Source organism: Uloborus diversus, chromosome 1 (assembly GCF_026930045.1).
Source record: "Uloborus diversus isolate 005 chromosome 1, Udiv.v.3.1, whole genome shotgun sequence".
NCBI classification, from domain to species: domain Eukaryota; kingdom Metazoa; phylum Arthropoda; class Arachnida; order Araneae; family Uloboridae; genus Uloborus; species Uloborus diversus.
In genome coordinates this window covers 168,911,821-168,929,849 of record NC_072731.1, presented here as the reverse complement: position 1 = coordinate 168,929,849, position 18,029 = coordinate 168,911,821, and the positions used below count along the sequence as shown (strand labels likewise).

Genomic DNA, 18,029 nt, shown 5'->3' with positions numbered 1-18,029 from the left:
AATTTCGTGGCGGTATCAATCAATCTATATCTATCTATTTCATTAGTAGTTTGAATGAAATATTTTCTAGATCTATCTCCAGTTCCGTCGTTTGGAATATTTTTAAAGGAGGGGGAGACACAAACGACGTACTCTTCATGCAAGTTTTGTCGAAAAATAACAAAAAGCACTTCCACTTTTATGTGAAAGCATTGTTTTTTCAAAGTCATGGTGTGTGTGGGGGGGGGGCACTAATACCCCGTTGAAATTCCTTAAATGACGGGCATGCCTCTTTCTTGCTGTCCATCTACTATATCGACCTCTATATTTGTCTATCTATCAATCTATACGATCTGTGCATATCTACCTCCTGACAGTACAATCCTTTTTTTATTTATATAATTATTAATTCGAAACCAAAAACATTTTTTGTCCACTCAACCTCTATCTATCTCTGTATCTACCTAACCTAACCGCCAATTCGTAACAGAAACGAAGATCATGCAAAAAATCGCGGGCTTTATTTATTTAATCAAAATAGCCCGCAAAAAAAAAAAAAGGCTCTGTGTTCCCCGTAGTGTTCAAAAAATAGCGCTTGCAAAAAACTTTTTAAAAAAATTTTAAAAAAAAGGTGAAGAGAAGGCAAACGATTTCAGCTGGATCACGTGATGAGGTAAGCTCGGAACTCTGCCGGCAAGCAAACAGCTCGCGTTATGTTCTGCCATTAAAAAAATTGTAAAAAAAAAAAAAAACTATTGCGTATTTTTCAAAACTTTTTTCTTCTGAAGGGGGCAGAATGTTTTTACTATTACCAACTAAAATTTTAGAATTGAGGGTTCAATACTTTTTGCAGGATGGGTTTCGAAAAAAATTAAACCCAGGAAAAAATGTAAAATAAAGGTTTTTCAAAAATTTATAAAAAATACAAAAATTGCTCTATCTTCAAAATGTTTTCATTCATCATATTTAAAATTAAACTTCCTACACTATAGTACAAAAAATATTTGTTTATTGCGATTGGTTCGGGGTCTGTGAGGTAAAAAGTACTAAAAAGTGCAAAAAAACACATAAAACATTAAATCACTTTTTTTCTAATTAAAATATCAAAAATCGAAGCCCGAGGTGCACATTTTCGGCAAAAACTGCATCTGTGTACCAAATTTCTTCTTTCTAGGCCTTACCGTTTTCCCGGGATGCGCACCACACACACACATAAACATCTTATTTTATTATATGTATAGAAGATAGATAGATAGATAGATAGATAGATGATCAGTTGGTGATCCAGTATTAATTAATCGTTCGGGTTGTCGCGCTGATTCGTGTATTTTCCCAATCGTCGTTCCATCTCCATCTAATCCGAGGTGCAGTCTGCTGACGGCACCAATGGTCGACCGATGACCAGGGCCGCCGAAAGACAAGGCAGGCCCCTCGTCAGTTTGATCACCGGACCCCCTCCCACTCCCCATAACATTTATTCAACTCCGAAGTCGAGACAGGCCCCTAGTTTCTAGACTAGACATCGACCCTGCCTGCAAAGACTCGAGTGAGTGTAATGAATAGTTCTATCACAGAACATTTTAAGCTCAGACATTTCTGTGCAATGTTTTAAACAAAATTATTTGAAAAAATATCATAAAAGTAAAGTATAAAATATCAAATTCTTTAAAAAGTAGGTGGCATGCTTTATTTTTCGAAACATACCAGAAGATACACCGTATATCTTCCAAAAGAGCACTGCTATCTGCGCTTGATAAAGTTACTTTGCGCATGCATAAGTCACACGTTAAAAAAATATTTCGAGTTATTTCAAAATAAGGATGTACTTAACATTATGGATCAGGGGCGCCGACTTGCAAAAATTATTGGGGGGGCTGGACATCACCGGGGGTTTAGGGTGTTATGTAATCCCTCGGAGGTCCCCCACTCCAAATAAAGGTCAGATTTTTGTGCCTTGAAAATGCCATATTTTCTAGTGTGTATAATTTTAACAAATAAACAGTATGTGACACGGCGTTTTCGAAGTAAAAGAATCTAAAAATTGGTTTACAAATTTTCTGGTTCAACTTTTAAAGCATATCACTTGTCTTAGTAAGAGATTTTTTTGTTCTATTTTATGGGGAGCCGTGCAGTGCCGTAGCTAAGCATTGATATTATAAGGTAGGAAGGACACTAGACTTGAATGGAAAGGCATTCCCAGAGACGCAGACTTTTTAAAAAATGTGGGAGGGGGGGGTAACCGGGGGAAATTTTCTAAATTTGAGATGAAAAATAGTGAGTTTTAAAGTTTTTTAAAGCATTTTAAAGTCATATATAATCAACATTAGAACCCCAAAAACTCGACAAGCCTGACACATATTTTTTGGCTTTGAAAAAAGGAAAAAATAAATACAAATACGCACAGTATTTTCGTAAAAAGGTAATTTAATTTACGCATGTTTTTTTTAAGACCAGTTTTTTCATTGGTTATACCGGCTAACATATTCAAGTGTAAACGCACTCTCTCAATGTCTAGGTTATTTTTGAAAACTCAATTGATTTTTCAAAATTTGTTTCACCTCTGTTTAATAAAAGCAAGCACTCTTGTTCAACTGCAATGATCTGTGCGAGACAAGTTGATGTAAACCGCCCAATAATGCAAGATTGCACCATTTCACAAACCTCAATGTAAAATGCCTTTGGGATTTTGAAAGCATGCGGTGAGGTGGCTTCGTTGTTTTCATACTTTGGTATACGTCGATTCCGAGGAAGCGAAGGATCATCATTTTGTGAAGGTTTTTCCTTTAAACACAATTCCCAAAAGTACTCAAAACTATCACGCCTCCCATTTAATATACAAATCAAATCCTCATATAATTTTTCCAGATCAGCAACACTTAGATGAGCTCGCCGCAGCGCTGCCCACCGGCAACGGATTTGACCCGTAAGTTCGCGCACTGGGACAAATTTTAAGTGTGCTTGCAGCACTATAACACCATCATTATTCACACTACTCCTTTTCAGTTAACCTGCTTACTACCGTAATAATTATTTGTTTTAACTCATTACTGAATGTATTTTACAAGGTAAACTATTTTCAAACAAGGAAAATAAAAGATAAATTTATGAGTTTAGAAAACATAATATAACTAATACTTTTCTTGATTTATTGGGGGGGCTCTGCCCCCTCAAAAATACTTTTGAGGGGGCTCGGGCCCCCTCAGGCCCCATGGAGTCGGCGCCACTGTTATGGATTCAATTTATTTTTGAAAAGAGAAAACAGCAAAGAAGTGCACATGCCTAAATTGTTTTTAATAAAACAATCCATGAATTGAAGTTTTAATAACATTTTGAATCTAAATACACATTAACAGAAAATATAAAATAATGCGAATTTAAAACAACAAATTGCTTTATAAGGAAGCATCCAAACTAGGATTTTTGACATTCGAAATTTTAGAAACTAAACAATCAATATTAGATACCTGAAATAGCATGCTTACAATTAGTAGTCTAAACTGATGAAAGGACACATATATAACCGTTATCCATCAGTATATGAGCCTGAATCAATGTTCCATATAAATTACAGACAGCGGAATTGTCTTAGTATTTGCGTTATTTACTATAGTAGAAAATAAAATTTATCCTCCGATATTTTGTGTTACTGCTATTATAAAATTCTTTATCAAGTTAATAAATCAATGTATGATGGAATGTATCGCAAATGCTACATTATTTAAAATCACGATTAGCTACTTTTTTATGCTTCAAATAAATGTATAATAAATTACGCATTTTCACGATTCTAAACATTCCTGAGCATTCGTAGCTAAAAGCATAGTAAATCTATAAAACGTGTTATGTGTATTTGATTTACAAGCTAAACCTTTTTACTGAAGCATAACAATTCAGAATTAAATAATTAAAACGATTGTTTAGGGGAGTACCTGGATTTAACAGGTACATTTCTACTTAAACCTTCAAGAATTTAAGCTCTTTTGTCTGAAAATAAAATTTATTTATTTCAAGTAGTTACTATAGGTGAATCAATTGACAGTTCAAACCTGTTTTACGCGTTTCGTGGTTAAGATTTTATATAACTGTTAATCAAAAGAATTTCTGAAACTGCTATTTTCGAACTTAAGATTTTTTAAAGCTCTTACGTGTATGTTTACTCCTCTGCTTATTCGTTAAGCATTTGAAGTAAAGGAACTACTGCGTTTGTATGCATATCTAGAATTTTTCTTTTGCCTTTCATACCCCTGCGCTAATGCTTTCATAAGAGGTATGTAGGAATCATCTGAAGTTTGCAATTGTTTCGCATTACCTTTGAAGGGCACATATAAATGATACTGTTTTCGCATGCATTTTTATCACCTACATAAACTAAGCTTAGAAATTACTTTAAAAACAAACGAATCATCATCTTTACCGTCAAAACTAAGCAACAGTATGTCAGGAAATTGAGTATTTACTTCTTTCTCATTTCATCAGGAATAATATAGGGAGATTTAAATTTATCAGCACATCTAGTGAATGAGTTAATGTCTTAAAGCTTACCTCCAAATCCTTTAGTGCCAAAAGAGATTCACCTTCTTTAGTTCATCATCACTCCAAGAACGGAATAATACTCTTCTTGAAGGCAGTCAGATCTGTTTTAGAGTTTAATCATATCGAAACCCAACCTGTGTCTCTTTTCAGGAAATCAGCTTCAAATCGCGTAAACTTAGCTTGGAACGTACTGCGTGTTTTATCATTTATCTTTCATTATATAGACGAGAACGAATCTGTAGCAGAAATGCAGAGTTTACACAATAATTACGACAATACAGGAAAGAATCTTCCTTTTTTTTCAACGCTTTTGTATAGATTATATAATCATGAATGAAAAATTCAATTTTCTCCACTACACACATCATGCAAGAGATTCAAACTCGAAAGCAACAAGACGTACTAAAAATGGCTGAAAATGACGAAAGGTTGCCAGCCACAAGAGAATTGGCGCCAACCTGGTGGAGCCAAGGAACCATTCTTAACAAATATTTCTTAACCTATAGCAATCCTTGTATATTATTTCTGTAGCCTGTTTTTGGTTTCTACGCCAGATTTTCCTCAATTCTTGATCGATTTCTTTGATTCACGCCTTATTTTAAAGCTTATGGTGCTGGCTACTGACGAAAAATAGACTCACGGTCTAAAAATTGTTTTTTTCAGCCGAAAAACCTGTTTTAAAGAACCAGAATGAGGTTTTTGGTTAAACTTATAACTTTAATTTGCGCTATGACCGACAGAGCTGAATAGCTTGATCAGCAGAGCGTTCTCCTCGTAACCAGGAGAATCCGTGTTCGGGCCCACGTCCGGACAATCTGCAACAAAAAATTAAGAGAAGTATCGCGCATTACATGAACACTTAATTAAGTGAATAACGACTATGAAGGAATAAAATAAATGAGAAGGAAACGCTCCTTGCTGATATGAAAACTTGAACTGACGTTGTGCTAAATTACTTCTGAATTGTACTTTTTTTTTTTTTTTTTTTTGAAGCTTTGGCTCTGGTAAGAAAATTAAAGCATAATGTAAGCGAAAATATAAGTAACAGGTTTAAGATTTCAGACTACAATAGAATTGTTTTTTGTTCAGAGAAAAAATAATAAATCGTATATTGAAATATATATTCTTCTAATGAGTTTTTGACTCTTTGTACAAATAAAAAAATTACTACCTGAATTTGAAGGGTAAAATATATATTTTTTCTTCTTTTTGCAAAAAAGCAAATAGCTTATCACATTTTTACTACATTCGAAAAGCTACGCTTAAAAAAGAGCATAGTTCAATTTATTTTGTATTTTAACCGTTCTGTTAAAGGATGAACACATGCTGCCATCTAAGTCATAACGGTTCAAGCAGCCTGCGGTAACAAATTGTAAAAATTTTCAAGAATAAAAAAGTGTTTCTTCAATGTCTTATCTTATATATTATTCCCTTCTCATTTTAAAACTTATCAGGCTGGCTAATGAAGAAAAATAGACTTATGGTCGAAAAATCAAGTTTTCGAAAACGCCCCTTGCTGTTTCAAAACCTTGATGCTGCCTGTAGTTCTTATTTATTTTTTAAAAGCAAAGTTCTAATGCTTTTTTCCATTTTTTACGTCGCTTTCAGCAAAAAAAAAAAAAAAAATAGCCTGTGTGTGTGTGTTCATATTTTAATAAAGCTTAAAAGCACTGGACTTAGTTGTTCGGTTAAATTGATAAGTTTTTTTCGGTAGAGCGTTCGGCTATAAACTATTCGAACTTCGGGCAAGTTTGGGCTGTCCGAAAGAATATCAAATTTATATTAGTATTACGCATTACATGTACTCATAACATACAAACGTAATAAAATAAATGCAGTGAGATTGCTACTTGGTGTTTCGACACCTTTATGCAGGCTACAGTTATCATTCGGATAAGTTGACTGTTAATCGAAGAGTGTTCTTCCTTTTTTTAAGCTTTGACTACATCCAGACCACTCAACATAATGTAAGCATAAAAAAGTATTAGATTTACTAAAAAGAAATCTTTTTTGTGCAAAAAAACATTTTCATTGTATGCTGAAATGTAGATGTTTCTAATAGCAGTGTTCGACCTTTTATACAAATGAAAAAATACTCCGCCAAATTAAAACTACGAGTTTCACCCAGTAAACCTTCAATTTTTTATTCGCGCGAATACGATAGAAAGCATTAAAATTATTATCAACTTCATTAGCAAGAAATCATTTTCTACTCCTCTGCTTTCTGCTGAAAAAAAAAAATACATTTTGTCTACGTTCGAAAAATTACACTTAAAAAACGGACTCAGTTCAACTGGTTTTGGTTTTGAATTTTAAGTGTTTGATTAAAAGAGAAACATGTGCGGGCATTTAAGCCGTAACTGTTAAAGCAATCTTCTATGTGAAATAGTTCAATATTCAAAGATAAAAACACTTATTTTCAATCTAATTTATTTCTTCTCTAGAATGTTCGTTTCAATCGTTACGTGAGATCTTCGTCATTCTTTAATCAAATTCCATGCTTTTCGAATAATTTTAAATCGTATCATGCTGGTTAATGACAAAACATAGAAGCATGATCTTATTATTATTATTATTATCCTTATATATTATTTCTGTAGCCTGTTTTTGGTTTCTACGCGAGATTTTACTCAATTCTTGATCGATTTCTTTGATTTACACCTTATTGTAAAGCTTATCGTGCAGGCTACTGACGAAAAATAGACCCACGGTCTAAAAATTGTTTTTTCGAGCAAAAAACCTGTTTAAAGAACCAGAATGAGGTTTTCGGTTAAATTTATAACTGTAACTTGCACTGTTGCTGACAGAGCTAAATAGCTTGATCGGCAGAGCGTTCGACTGGTAACCAGGAGAATGCGTGTTCGGGCCCACGTCCGGACAATCTGCATCAAAAAATTAGAAAAATATCGCGCATTACATGAACAATAAATAACAAATATAAGGGAATACATGAGGTAGAAACGCTCCTAGCTGTTATGAAGACTTGCTGCAACACGGAGCTAAATTGATACTCAATTGTAAGGTTTTTTTTTTTTTTTTAAAGCTTTGGCTCCGGGAAGAAAATAAGAAAATTAAAGCATAATGTAAGCGAAAATATAAGTATCAGGTTTAAGATTTCAGACTTCATTGGAATTGTTTTTTGTTCAGTAAAATATAATAAATCGTTTGTTCAAATATAGATTCTTCTAATTAGTTTTTGACCCTTTGTACAAATAAAAAAATACTACCTCAATTTAAAGGGTAATATATATATTTTTCTTCTTTTTGCAAAAAAAAAAAAAACAAATAGCGTATCACATTTTAACTACATTTGAAAAGCTACGCTTAAAAAAGAACTTAGTTCAAATTATTTTGTATTTTAACCGTGCTGTTAAATGATGAACACGTGCTGCCATTTAAGTCATAACGGTTCAAACAGCCTGCGATAACAAATTGTATAAATTTTCAAAAATAAAAACACTTCTCGGCAAGAAAAAAAATTTAAAATTACCTGTGGGGTTTTTTTTTTTTTTTTTTTTTCAGTAAAGCGTTCGGCTATAAACTGTCTGAACTTCGGGCGAGTTCGGGCTGTCCGATATAATAGCAAATTTACAGTAATATTACGCATTACATGCACTCGTAACATACAACAGATAACACACGTAATAAAATAAATGCAGTGGGAATGCTATTTGGTATTTCGACTTCAGATAAGTTGACTGCTAATCGAAGAGTGTTCTTCCCTTTTTTTTTTAAGCTTTGACTCCGTCCAGACCACTGAGCATAATGTAAGCATAAAAAAAAAGTATTAGATATACCTCAAGGGAATCCTTTTTGTGCAGAAAAACATTTTTATTGTATGCTGAAATGTAGATTTTTCTAATAACAGTGTTAGAACTTTTGTACAAATGAAAAAATACTACGCCAAATTAAAACTGCGAGTTTCAACTAGTAAATCTTTAATTATTTATTCGAATACGATATAAAACATTAAAATTATTATCAACTTCATTAGTAAGAAATCATTTTCTACTCCTCTGCTTTCGGCTGAAAAAAAAAAACATTTTGTCTACGTTCAAAAAATTACACCTTAAAAACGGACTCAGTTCCACTGGTTTTGGTTTTGAATTTTAAGTGTTCGATTAAAAGAAAAACAAGTGCGGGCATTTAAGTCGTAACGGTTAAAGCAGCCTGCTATGGGAAATTGTTCAATGTTCAAAAACAAAAACACTTATTTTTTCAACCGAATTTATTACTTCTCTAGAATGTTTGTTTCAATAGCTACGTGAGATCTTCCTCATTCTTTAATCAAATTCCATGTTTTACGAATAATTTTAAATCGTATCATGATGGCTAAAGACAAAACATAGACGCATGATCTTATTATATTTTTTTCGGCGAAAAACGTTTCTACTGTGTTCATTACGCATGCCTTCAATGAGTAGCATTCGAAAAGGAAGGCACAGTTGCTAGGTTTGTTGGAGCGTCGTACTGTTAATCAGAATGGCGCGAGTTCGAATCCGTGCCACTAAATATCTCTTTAATGTTTCTTTTTTTCCCGTTAGATGCTCACATGGGCAGGACTGTATTTGCCACAACCTGTTTTTTCACATGTCACTCAGTCACACTTTTAATGATATTTATATTTGCATTGAAAATACGTACAACCAAAAGGGGAGCGATGATCAAATTATCACAACGTTGTATTTAACGAGGTTTTGTTACTGATGTCTTCAAATTACATGCCTTCTATTGTGCGCTTACATTTTTCCGTTTCCTTTTTTCGGTTTTTCTTCATAATATTTTTTCTTTGAAATTTTTAAAGAGCGAAATGCCTTATGAAACGATTCGAAGTACAGTGCGGAGTTCCGCACGGGTTTCCTAGTAAAGGAATACTTTTGATTGTTTATGACGAATCCCCCCCCCCTCTCACACACACAGCAATTTTAAGCCATTCAATATTTGTCAGCACATCTGGAATAGAAAGATCGACTGACGCAGACCTTCTGTAAAGCAATATAACATACTAATCTACATCCCCTCACCTCCTCCCCACAGAAGCTGGCATGCTAGAAAATATCGTATGCCATAGATAGCATTTATATTGCTTTGGAATGAGCAACTAATACCTGAAGTACGACCAACGTTGAAAATCTTATGAAAAGAAAATATTAATCAAGACATAGAGAAATATGCGTCCAGAGAAAACCTTCAGTATGACCCTACAAGTGCATGTGTGCGTTCAAAAGAAGCTATCGGTGTGGACTATGGACGCAAATGCGTACTCGATGAAGCCTTTGGCCATACGGATTTCTTATTGTTTATCTCGTATGTTATGTATTATTATTAGTAACTATCTAACTATGGCGTATAAAACTTTATTATTGGGGGGGAAAAAGATAGCTTGAAAATAAATTTTTGAATCTGTTTTGGAGTGGACGAAAATATAGCAACTGGATAATCTATATAAATAAAAAATGATGTATGTTGGTGTGTGTGTGTGTGTATGCATGTTCCTTATACAAATCCACAGTTTACGTCGGATCTTTGAAAAATTTGTTAGAGATCCTTTGATGATCAAGAATTCAAATAGAGGGATTTTCTCACCAGAAAATCTATGAACCGGAATATTTGCCTATTAATAACAACGACTAAATTTTTGGGATTTAAAAAAAATTCAAGGTCTAAGTTTGAATTTTGAGTCATAAAATTGTTCTTTTCTACACGTTAAAGGGAAATTGTACACTATTTTTTTTTTCTTTTATTTAAGCCTGATTTTTGAACATGCGTCACTTGAGACAACTTTTAGTTACGAGGTAGACCGTGTAACGCCAGGCAACGCAGCCAGTATATTATATTGTTTTGTAATAACAGTTTAAAGTTAATATGACGACGACAAAATCAGTTTTTGAGCAAAGAAATATAATTGTGTCCACAGCAATCGCTACTGCTGGCTAAGGCTCCTATAGAGGTTCTACTGCCGGCAGCTCACGCGAAGCGTATCAATTTAGGATAGCTAGCAGTCAAAGGGTTAAAATTATACATTTATTGAACTGTTCAAAATAGGAAAACTTTAATCACGCATTTGAAAGGTTTACAATATGTTTGCAGATATTTATTGAAACCTCTACAAAAAATATTAATCAATAAAGTGGAAACAAACCGACTGATGAGCGAGCTCGTATTATCATACATCAACTAAGATTGACTTAATATGTTTAGTAATGTCACGAATTTCACCGTGTGATAGTGAAAGGATATTTTTTAAGCTTGGGTTTAGCAGTATGAGAGCAGTTGGTATGTGTTAATAAAAAACGCACAAGAGCGCACGAACAAAGAAAAAGTATATATGTTACCGTTAAAGTATATAACGCAGTTATTTTATAGAATACTTAGTTATTCCATGAAATAACTTATCGTATCCATTAAAAAGCGTAATATGTTATTAACTTGACACTTTAACTAGTTATTCTATCAAATAACTAGGTATTCTATAAATTAACTAATGAGAGACAAAGAGTAAAGTAAAAATATAAAAAACAATTATTGTACTTTAACGTAAGCAAACTAAACTAACGTAATAACAAATGACTGAATTATAAAACTTAAACAAATAAATATATCTCATTACCTAATACTTGGAAACAGTAGCCAGCAATGTACGTGCAAGCAATCAATTAGTCGGAAAGAACTGGCCCCAACACGCTAAACAAGTTCTCTCCCTATGGCCTGGAATAGTTCATAAATGCAGTAGGAGTGGAAGGTAAATGTATTATTTGTGCAAGATATATGATATTGATTTTTTTGCACTTTAGCGGGCTGCAGATCGTTTTTCTATGAAATAACTACACTGGTGTGCAAAAATTAAGGACGAGACGGTTTTTTCAATAAAACTTTGTTCAAAAGCTTTCCAAATCAACACATTTAATACCGTAAGGTCATGTGTAATGTAAGCAACACTTACTAAAAGAGAAATCAGAGGGATAAAAAGAAGCTTTATTGAAAATGTAGCATGGAGCGCAATGCGACTGAAGGCCGAAGCATCCCTGTGATGGGTAACCAGCAAGAAACATCCAGTCTTTAGTAGGGGATATGATCTCCCCTGACTGCTAGGCAGGTTTCACAGCGTCTGCCCATGCTGAGAATGAGGGTGTCAATGAGTTGTTGAGGCATTGCTGCCCATTCGCCTTGCAGCGCCAATCGAAGCTCCCGAATCGTTACTGGTGGTAAGGTACGAGCTGCCAAGCGTTTGCCTATAAAATCCCATACATGCTCGATGGGATTGAGATCCGGAGATCGTGCCGGCCAATCCATACGTTCAATATCCTCACTCTCTAAGAGCTGTTCGGCAGCTACTGTGCGATGACATGGTGCATTGTCGTCCATGAAAAGGAACTGCGGATCCACAGCGCCTCTAAAAAGACGCACATATGGAAGAAGAATCTCGTTACAATAACGGGTCCCGTTGACTGAACCTGCGTCGAAGATGTGAAGGTCTCTACGACTACCAAGCATGCTGCCTCCCCAAACGAGAACACCGCGACCTCTATACCTGTCCCTTTCAATGATGTTCGAGGGATGATTGCGGCTTCCCCGCTCTTCCCAGATAAGTATGCGATGAAAATCGCTACTCAGACTGAATCTGCTCTCATCTGTAAAGAATACTCGTCCCCATTCATTGTCTCTCCAATTCCGGTGTTCCCGGCACCACAGAGAACGCCTTCTCCGATGGGCTGGCGTTAGAGGTACACACCGTATAGGGTGTCGTGCAAACAGACCACCACCGTGCAGTCTTCTGGCCACGGTAAAACGCGATATCGGTCGTCCAGTCGCCTGTGTCGTGTGTCTAGCGATTTCTCCCGCTGTCTGCCGCCTGTTTCTTCTGGCCTGTAAGACAATATACCGGTCATCTGCGGGTGTGGTTCCTCGTGGACGACCACTACTGAACCCCCGGATAGCTGTTCCTGTAGTTTGAAATTATCTCCAAAGTCGTGAAACGATGCTGTGAGCAATTCCGAACTCTGCAGCCACACTTGTCACACTGCGGCCTTCCTCCAACTTCCCAAGATTCGACCTTGGGTAAAAGCATCCAGATGTCGTCTAACAGATTGATTATTCGCCATTTCTCGCTGAGGCAGCAACTCGGTGTGATTTTAACTGCTATACGGCGTGCAATCTCTTTGCCAGAAATACTGATCTTACACCGACAACATGCTTTATACTACTCAGACACTCCTCCATTACGTCTGCTTGCATATCTGCGCATGTGCTACGTACATCACCTTACTTAATCTCCTGATTGGTCTTTCTGTCCGCTCTGCCTCTTCGTTCAGCTGATATGCTAATTTTTCGACTTCGTCCTTAATTTTTGCACACCAGTGTAGGTATTCTATAAAATAACAGATTTCATACTTTAACGGTGACATATATACCCAAACATATAGTTCAATGAAATGAGTTTGATACTTTACCATGAGAAAGTCATATTGGGCTATATTTCGTCCCCAAAGATCATATTGAACAACCCTCAGTGTGCGAATTTTTCAAGTGCCGCCATGTAGTAAGATGACCGTACGATATTACGTCCGTGGGCAGACAAACGGGAAATCATTCTGCAATCGACCTGTCGATTATCATGTCTGTCTGTGTGTATTTCAGTGTATACTGATTTATCGAATAGTTATTTTTAATGCTATGAAGTGAAAAATTTTGAACATTAATTGAAGACGTCCTTTTCTTTTCAGTACACATGACAACCTATCAGTCCAGCTTCATAACTCGATATTCTCGGCTTTCATCTATATTAGAAATGGACAATATGCTTGCTCATCATGCTCATAGAGAGGTAACCATATTTCAACTTTCGTTTATATGTCTTCTTTCTTTGATTCGCTACTATGAAAATTTATTAGAGCATGGTTACACGAAAAGCTTTATTTTCTCTCTCGTTTATTTGGCTGTTCTCTTATATTGCAGTAGTATCTTGATTATAGAACAGGATTTCAAAATAATTACCGAAATTTCTTGCAACTAAAATATTTCAAGATAATTTATTCATAGGAAGAAAATCGTGGACCTGAGACTTGGAAGGACTATTGGGGAACTATATCTTTTACTTTTTATCTCTAAGCTCGTACAAGCATTTCACAAATGAATCTGTAGAATCAGAGTTAAGTAACACTAAATAAAGAATTTGCAACAACAGAATCTTCATTCTATAGTATATTAACTACACTAAGTTTGCATCACTCTTTATTTGAAATATTTATGTTCGTGCTTAAAATTTTAAATTTCATTCAGTTCTTAGAGCGATAGGAAAATGATTTCTTCTCCGTTGACAGTTCAGTTGATAATGTGAGAAAATGATGATTTTGCATGCATTTCCAATTTTATTTTCAAAAAATGACGAACATTAAGGGTGTTTTTATGCATGAGTTTAGTTTCCATTTTTTCCATTCGAAAAACGCGCTGAAGTTCCAACCGTTAAAAAGTGAATTAGAAGTTTTGGAGGAATTCCTTTTTGTGTGTGAGAAGTTTAAAGTGCAGTCGCGTATCCAATACCAATTAAGGTATTTATCATGAACTAATCATTAAAAATGTGTATATCGTTTTGTTTCAGGCCTTTTCATCGTCCGAACTGTCGGAGGCTAAATCTCGGCTAAGTCAGTTGCAAGAATTTCAGGGCCAAGTCGACAACGTCTGGAGAGCTGTTCGATGGATCATGGATGTGCTCACTTTCGCCCGAGACAAGCAAGGATCTAATGGTGTGCCTTTGAAAGACATCTGGACAAATGCCAGCACGCCGGACTCCCCAAGCATGCCTTTGCCTCCCCTGCTGCAAAAGCAAGTGAAAGAAGGCAGCCGCATCACTACCAGTCTTTCGGTGAGGTTAGCTCACACGGAGCGAAGGCAGATACGACGATGTTCCTCAACTTCCCGCTTGCAGATGAGCTACGCCGATTCCTGCAACGACGTCGACAGTATCCTCAGCGGCTCCAAAGCCCACAGTGCAGAGAGACTGGGAGACACGAACTTTGGAAAAGACCACCACAGAGACAGTATTCGCAGCTCATTCACAGGCAGTCTGAAGTCCTTGTCCTCGGCGGACATTACCCTGGACGACGACAAGCTTAGTATCTACTCGAAAGACAGCGCTTGTTCTAACGACGAGGACTGCCACTGTCACGGAGAAGAGAAAGGTTCTGAAGAAGCTTTGCAGTCGTCGTCTCCGGTTCCCTCGCATTCACACAGTTCCGATATCATCCGAGTGTACGCGGCGTACGACACGGGACTCCCCAGTGGTACGAGCATCAGGCTGCACGTGACGCCACGTACCACTGCTCGCGAAGTGGTGGATCTGGTTGTGAAGCAGCTTAATATGGCAGTGATACTCAAAGGAAGAGGTGGACCTATATATGGTAACAGCCAGCTGCACAATTTCTGTCTTGTTGTGACTGCTGGCGCAAGGGAAAGGTGCCTCAGCGATGACTTTCAACCTATGAAACTTCAAGGTCCATGGCTTAAGGGAAAACTTTTCGTGCGCAGGAAGAACAACTTGTTCAATCATAATGCTGATTAGTGGGAAGAGTAGAAAAAGATTTTAATAACCGGTTATTCGATTATTTTTACTACAAAAATTCAATTGTTTCAATTGCCCGCCGAGTACAAGTAAGAGATATTAATGATTTTTTCGCTTACAATTTTTAATCTGACGTTGGCAAATAGTAGCTGATAATATCTAGAGTAAGACTATGTGTTAGGATACCGAATTTAAAATGTTGAAGATAATAGATATTAACTATTTATTCTTAACTCATTTCTAAATTATGCAGGCTAAAATTTTTTTACAACTAAAAAAATAATTCAGTTATATCATTTTCAAGTATTTGCAACAAATAAACTTCTTTTGTTTCCGTAATTTCTTTCATATTGTCAAAGTTTGTTCCTTCTTCACCATACAAGTTTTTTTTAAATGCCTGCTCTTTGGGGATTACTCTCTCTCTCTCTCATCAAGCCAAAATCATGTATAATTTTGAAATGGTAATCAGTTATTAGAAGTATAATAAGACCGTCCTAGGAAAAATGTGCATAAAGCTACAATTTCTTCGAATCTTTTAAAAACCATAGCCAAAAATAAGGACTGAAATGGAATTAAAATAGCGAAAAATCAACTTTTATACATAATTAACTCGAGGTTACGGATTAAGTGCCTTTACAGCAAAAGTCAACACGGAAGTGAGTTTTTGAAGCTTCTAAGTAAGGAAAATTTACTTACTGAAACATTCTAAAAAGAATTGAAACGTTTTGAAAGTAGTTACAAAACCAATTTTTAGGGTCCAAGTTTGCACTCAAAGTGAAATTGTACGTTTAAGATCTACCTTGCTTTGGTTAAAAAAAAAAAGAAAAAAGAAAGAAAGCACTATCTGCAACAGTAACTATTTATAAAAAAAGAAACTAAAATTTACACCCGAATCCAGTTTTTGTACTTGACAATTTCAAAAGTAAAGGTATGCATGAAACAAAATGTTTGTTCTGACAAAAAAAAAAAAAAAGCTGCAAAGATGTTTTGCAACGATGGGGCATTTTGGATGCTTGCGCATAGCTGGGCAGTAGTTATTAATAGAATTACAGCTGAGTCTTTTCATTTTATGCCAGAGTTAGAAATGGGTACTTGAAGAAGATTAAATGAGTCTTGTTTCTATTTTCTCAAGAGGATTATCATATTAGCTAAGCTTACATGATAGCCCTTTATATAAATCTGAAGCTGTTTAGTTTCATTCGTCATCAGAAGTACAATTGACTTAATCTTAATTGAACAATAAATCAAAAACAGCAGCTAACATTTTGATACTTATTTATTTTTCAACCGAGGTTGACTTGAAACATTTTTGCATATCAACCCTTCAGAGGTTTAAAGACTGTAAATAGTTGCATTTAGTATGTCATATTAAGGGTGCATTTATTTTTATGTTCAATGAAGCTTGGAAACGTCATAAGTACGCTAAAATTGCCAAATGAGCTTCTTCTTATCTGTGCATTTTTAAAGTTCATCTAATGTTAATTTTCAGCACAATTAAGCATTCTCAATTATACCTCTGAATACTTAAGAGACTGTAATGTCATTCTTTTAAGTAGTTTGTACATAAGCGATTCTGCACCTCTTTTTTCTAGACATGAATCATTGAAATAAGTTAATACAAGTACATTTTAAATTGAACCAACAGCAGATTCTTTTTGTAGTAGGCAGGTACCAAAATAAACCAAAGCCTTTTATAAATAGTAAATTTGACGTTAAAAATCACTGTCAAAACCAAACTCTAACACAAAAGTTTCCGAAATTATTTTTGCGTTTCGTGCAATCAATACTGCAACACTATTCCATTCAACGCTATTGATTCGAGGAAACGATCAAATAGTTAAATTAGATTTGAACAAAAAAATAGTTCAGATAATCGGCTAACTGGTTAAAATAAAGTCTGCTTGAACATGTTTAGTGAGATGAACTGGAATGTAAATAGAGGAATTAGCAAGCAAAAGTGATACTGATGCCAAATTTTTCAGAACACTATTAGAATTACTTATAAATCAATGTGTACACATTGTGCTTTTCATTTCCTTTTCACTTAGAGCGTCGTATGTTCACTAGTTTGTAACGGCACATTGAGTGTATTATTACTTTTATGTACATTTGTTTCATTTGTAATATTTTCCTTTTTTGGTCATTAATGTCCGAAGTGTATATTTGTTCATAATTTATTTTATATTAAGTTAATCAAAGCTAGTTTTATTTTCAGCTGTCAGAAATAGGAAATTGTCCCATAGTCACGCTAATCTTTATACAAGACTTTCAAGCTGAAAAAAATCAAAACATTTTATTAAGATATTTCATAAAATTTCCTAAAGAGATGAATTAGATTTGAAACATAAGATTTTCTAATGAAGTTTAGTAATATTTAAAACTGCAATATTTCGAAATATTAGATTTTTAGAATGTGAACAAATTGATAAATTTTATGAAAAGAAATTATAAATTAAAACCCTCCATTTATTGTATTTTGCTATGAATCAAAAATATGTACAGCTTGAAATTGAAAATATATTTCATGAAAATATTTGTGAGATTGCTTAATAAAATTATTTAAAATATGTTTCTCTTTTTATAAATTGTTTTGCTTTCTATGATTCTTTACTTAAACTGCACGATAGAAAATCATGTGCATGATGAAACTACTGTAGCAACTTCAGAAAAAATGCATTAGTTCAATAAGTTTAAGATTAATCAACATCAAAAATCAAACGTAAAACAAATCTGCTTATACTTCTAATTGCCTGGAGCAGAATTTGTTCAGCCATCTGCAACTCAGATCAAAAATAGTCTGCAAGAAAAACCGACATTAGATCGCACCCAAGAAATGCTTTAAAATATTATATCACCAGAAAATACGGTACAAACCATCATTAGCTGAAATTTAAGATTTGTTTTCTTTAAAAATTTTGGGGGGGTTCTTGATCCTCGAAGGAATAGTCTGCCGACTCTC

At 34.9% G+C, this 18,029-nt stretch overlaps 1 protein-coding gene across 1 annotated transcript in view; it reads left to right on the top strand.

Moving 5' to 3' along the window:
• LOC129216998 (ankyrin repeat and fibronectin type-III domain-containing protein 1-like) overlaps positions 1-17,584 on the top strand; it is a 168,590-nt gene extending 151,006 nt beyond the window's left edge. Inside the window, exons 17-18 of the mRNA XM_054851228.1 lie at positions 13,236-13,336; positions 14,111-17,584. Of these exons, the coding sequence (XP_054707203.1) occupies positions 13,236-13,336; positions 14,111-15,070 (1,061 nt within the window). The 3' untranslated portion in view covers positions 15,071-17,584. The remainder of the gene's footprint in view (positions 1-13,235; positions 13,337-14,110) is intronic.
• Positions 17,585-18,029: the final 445 nt, after the last annotated feature.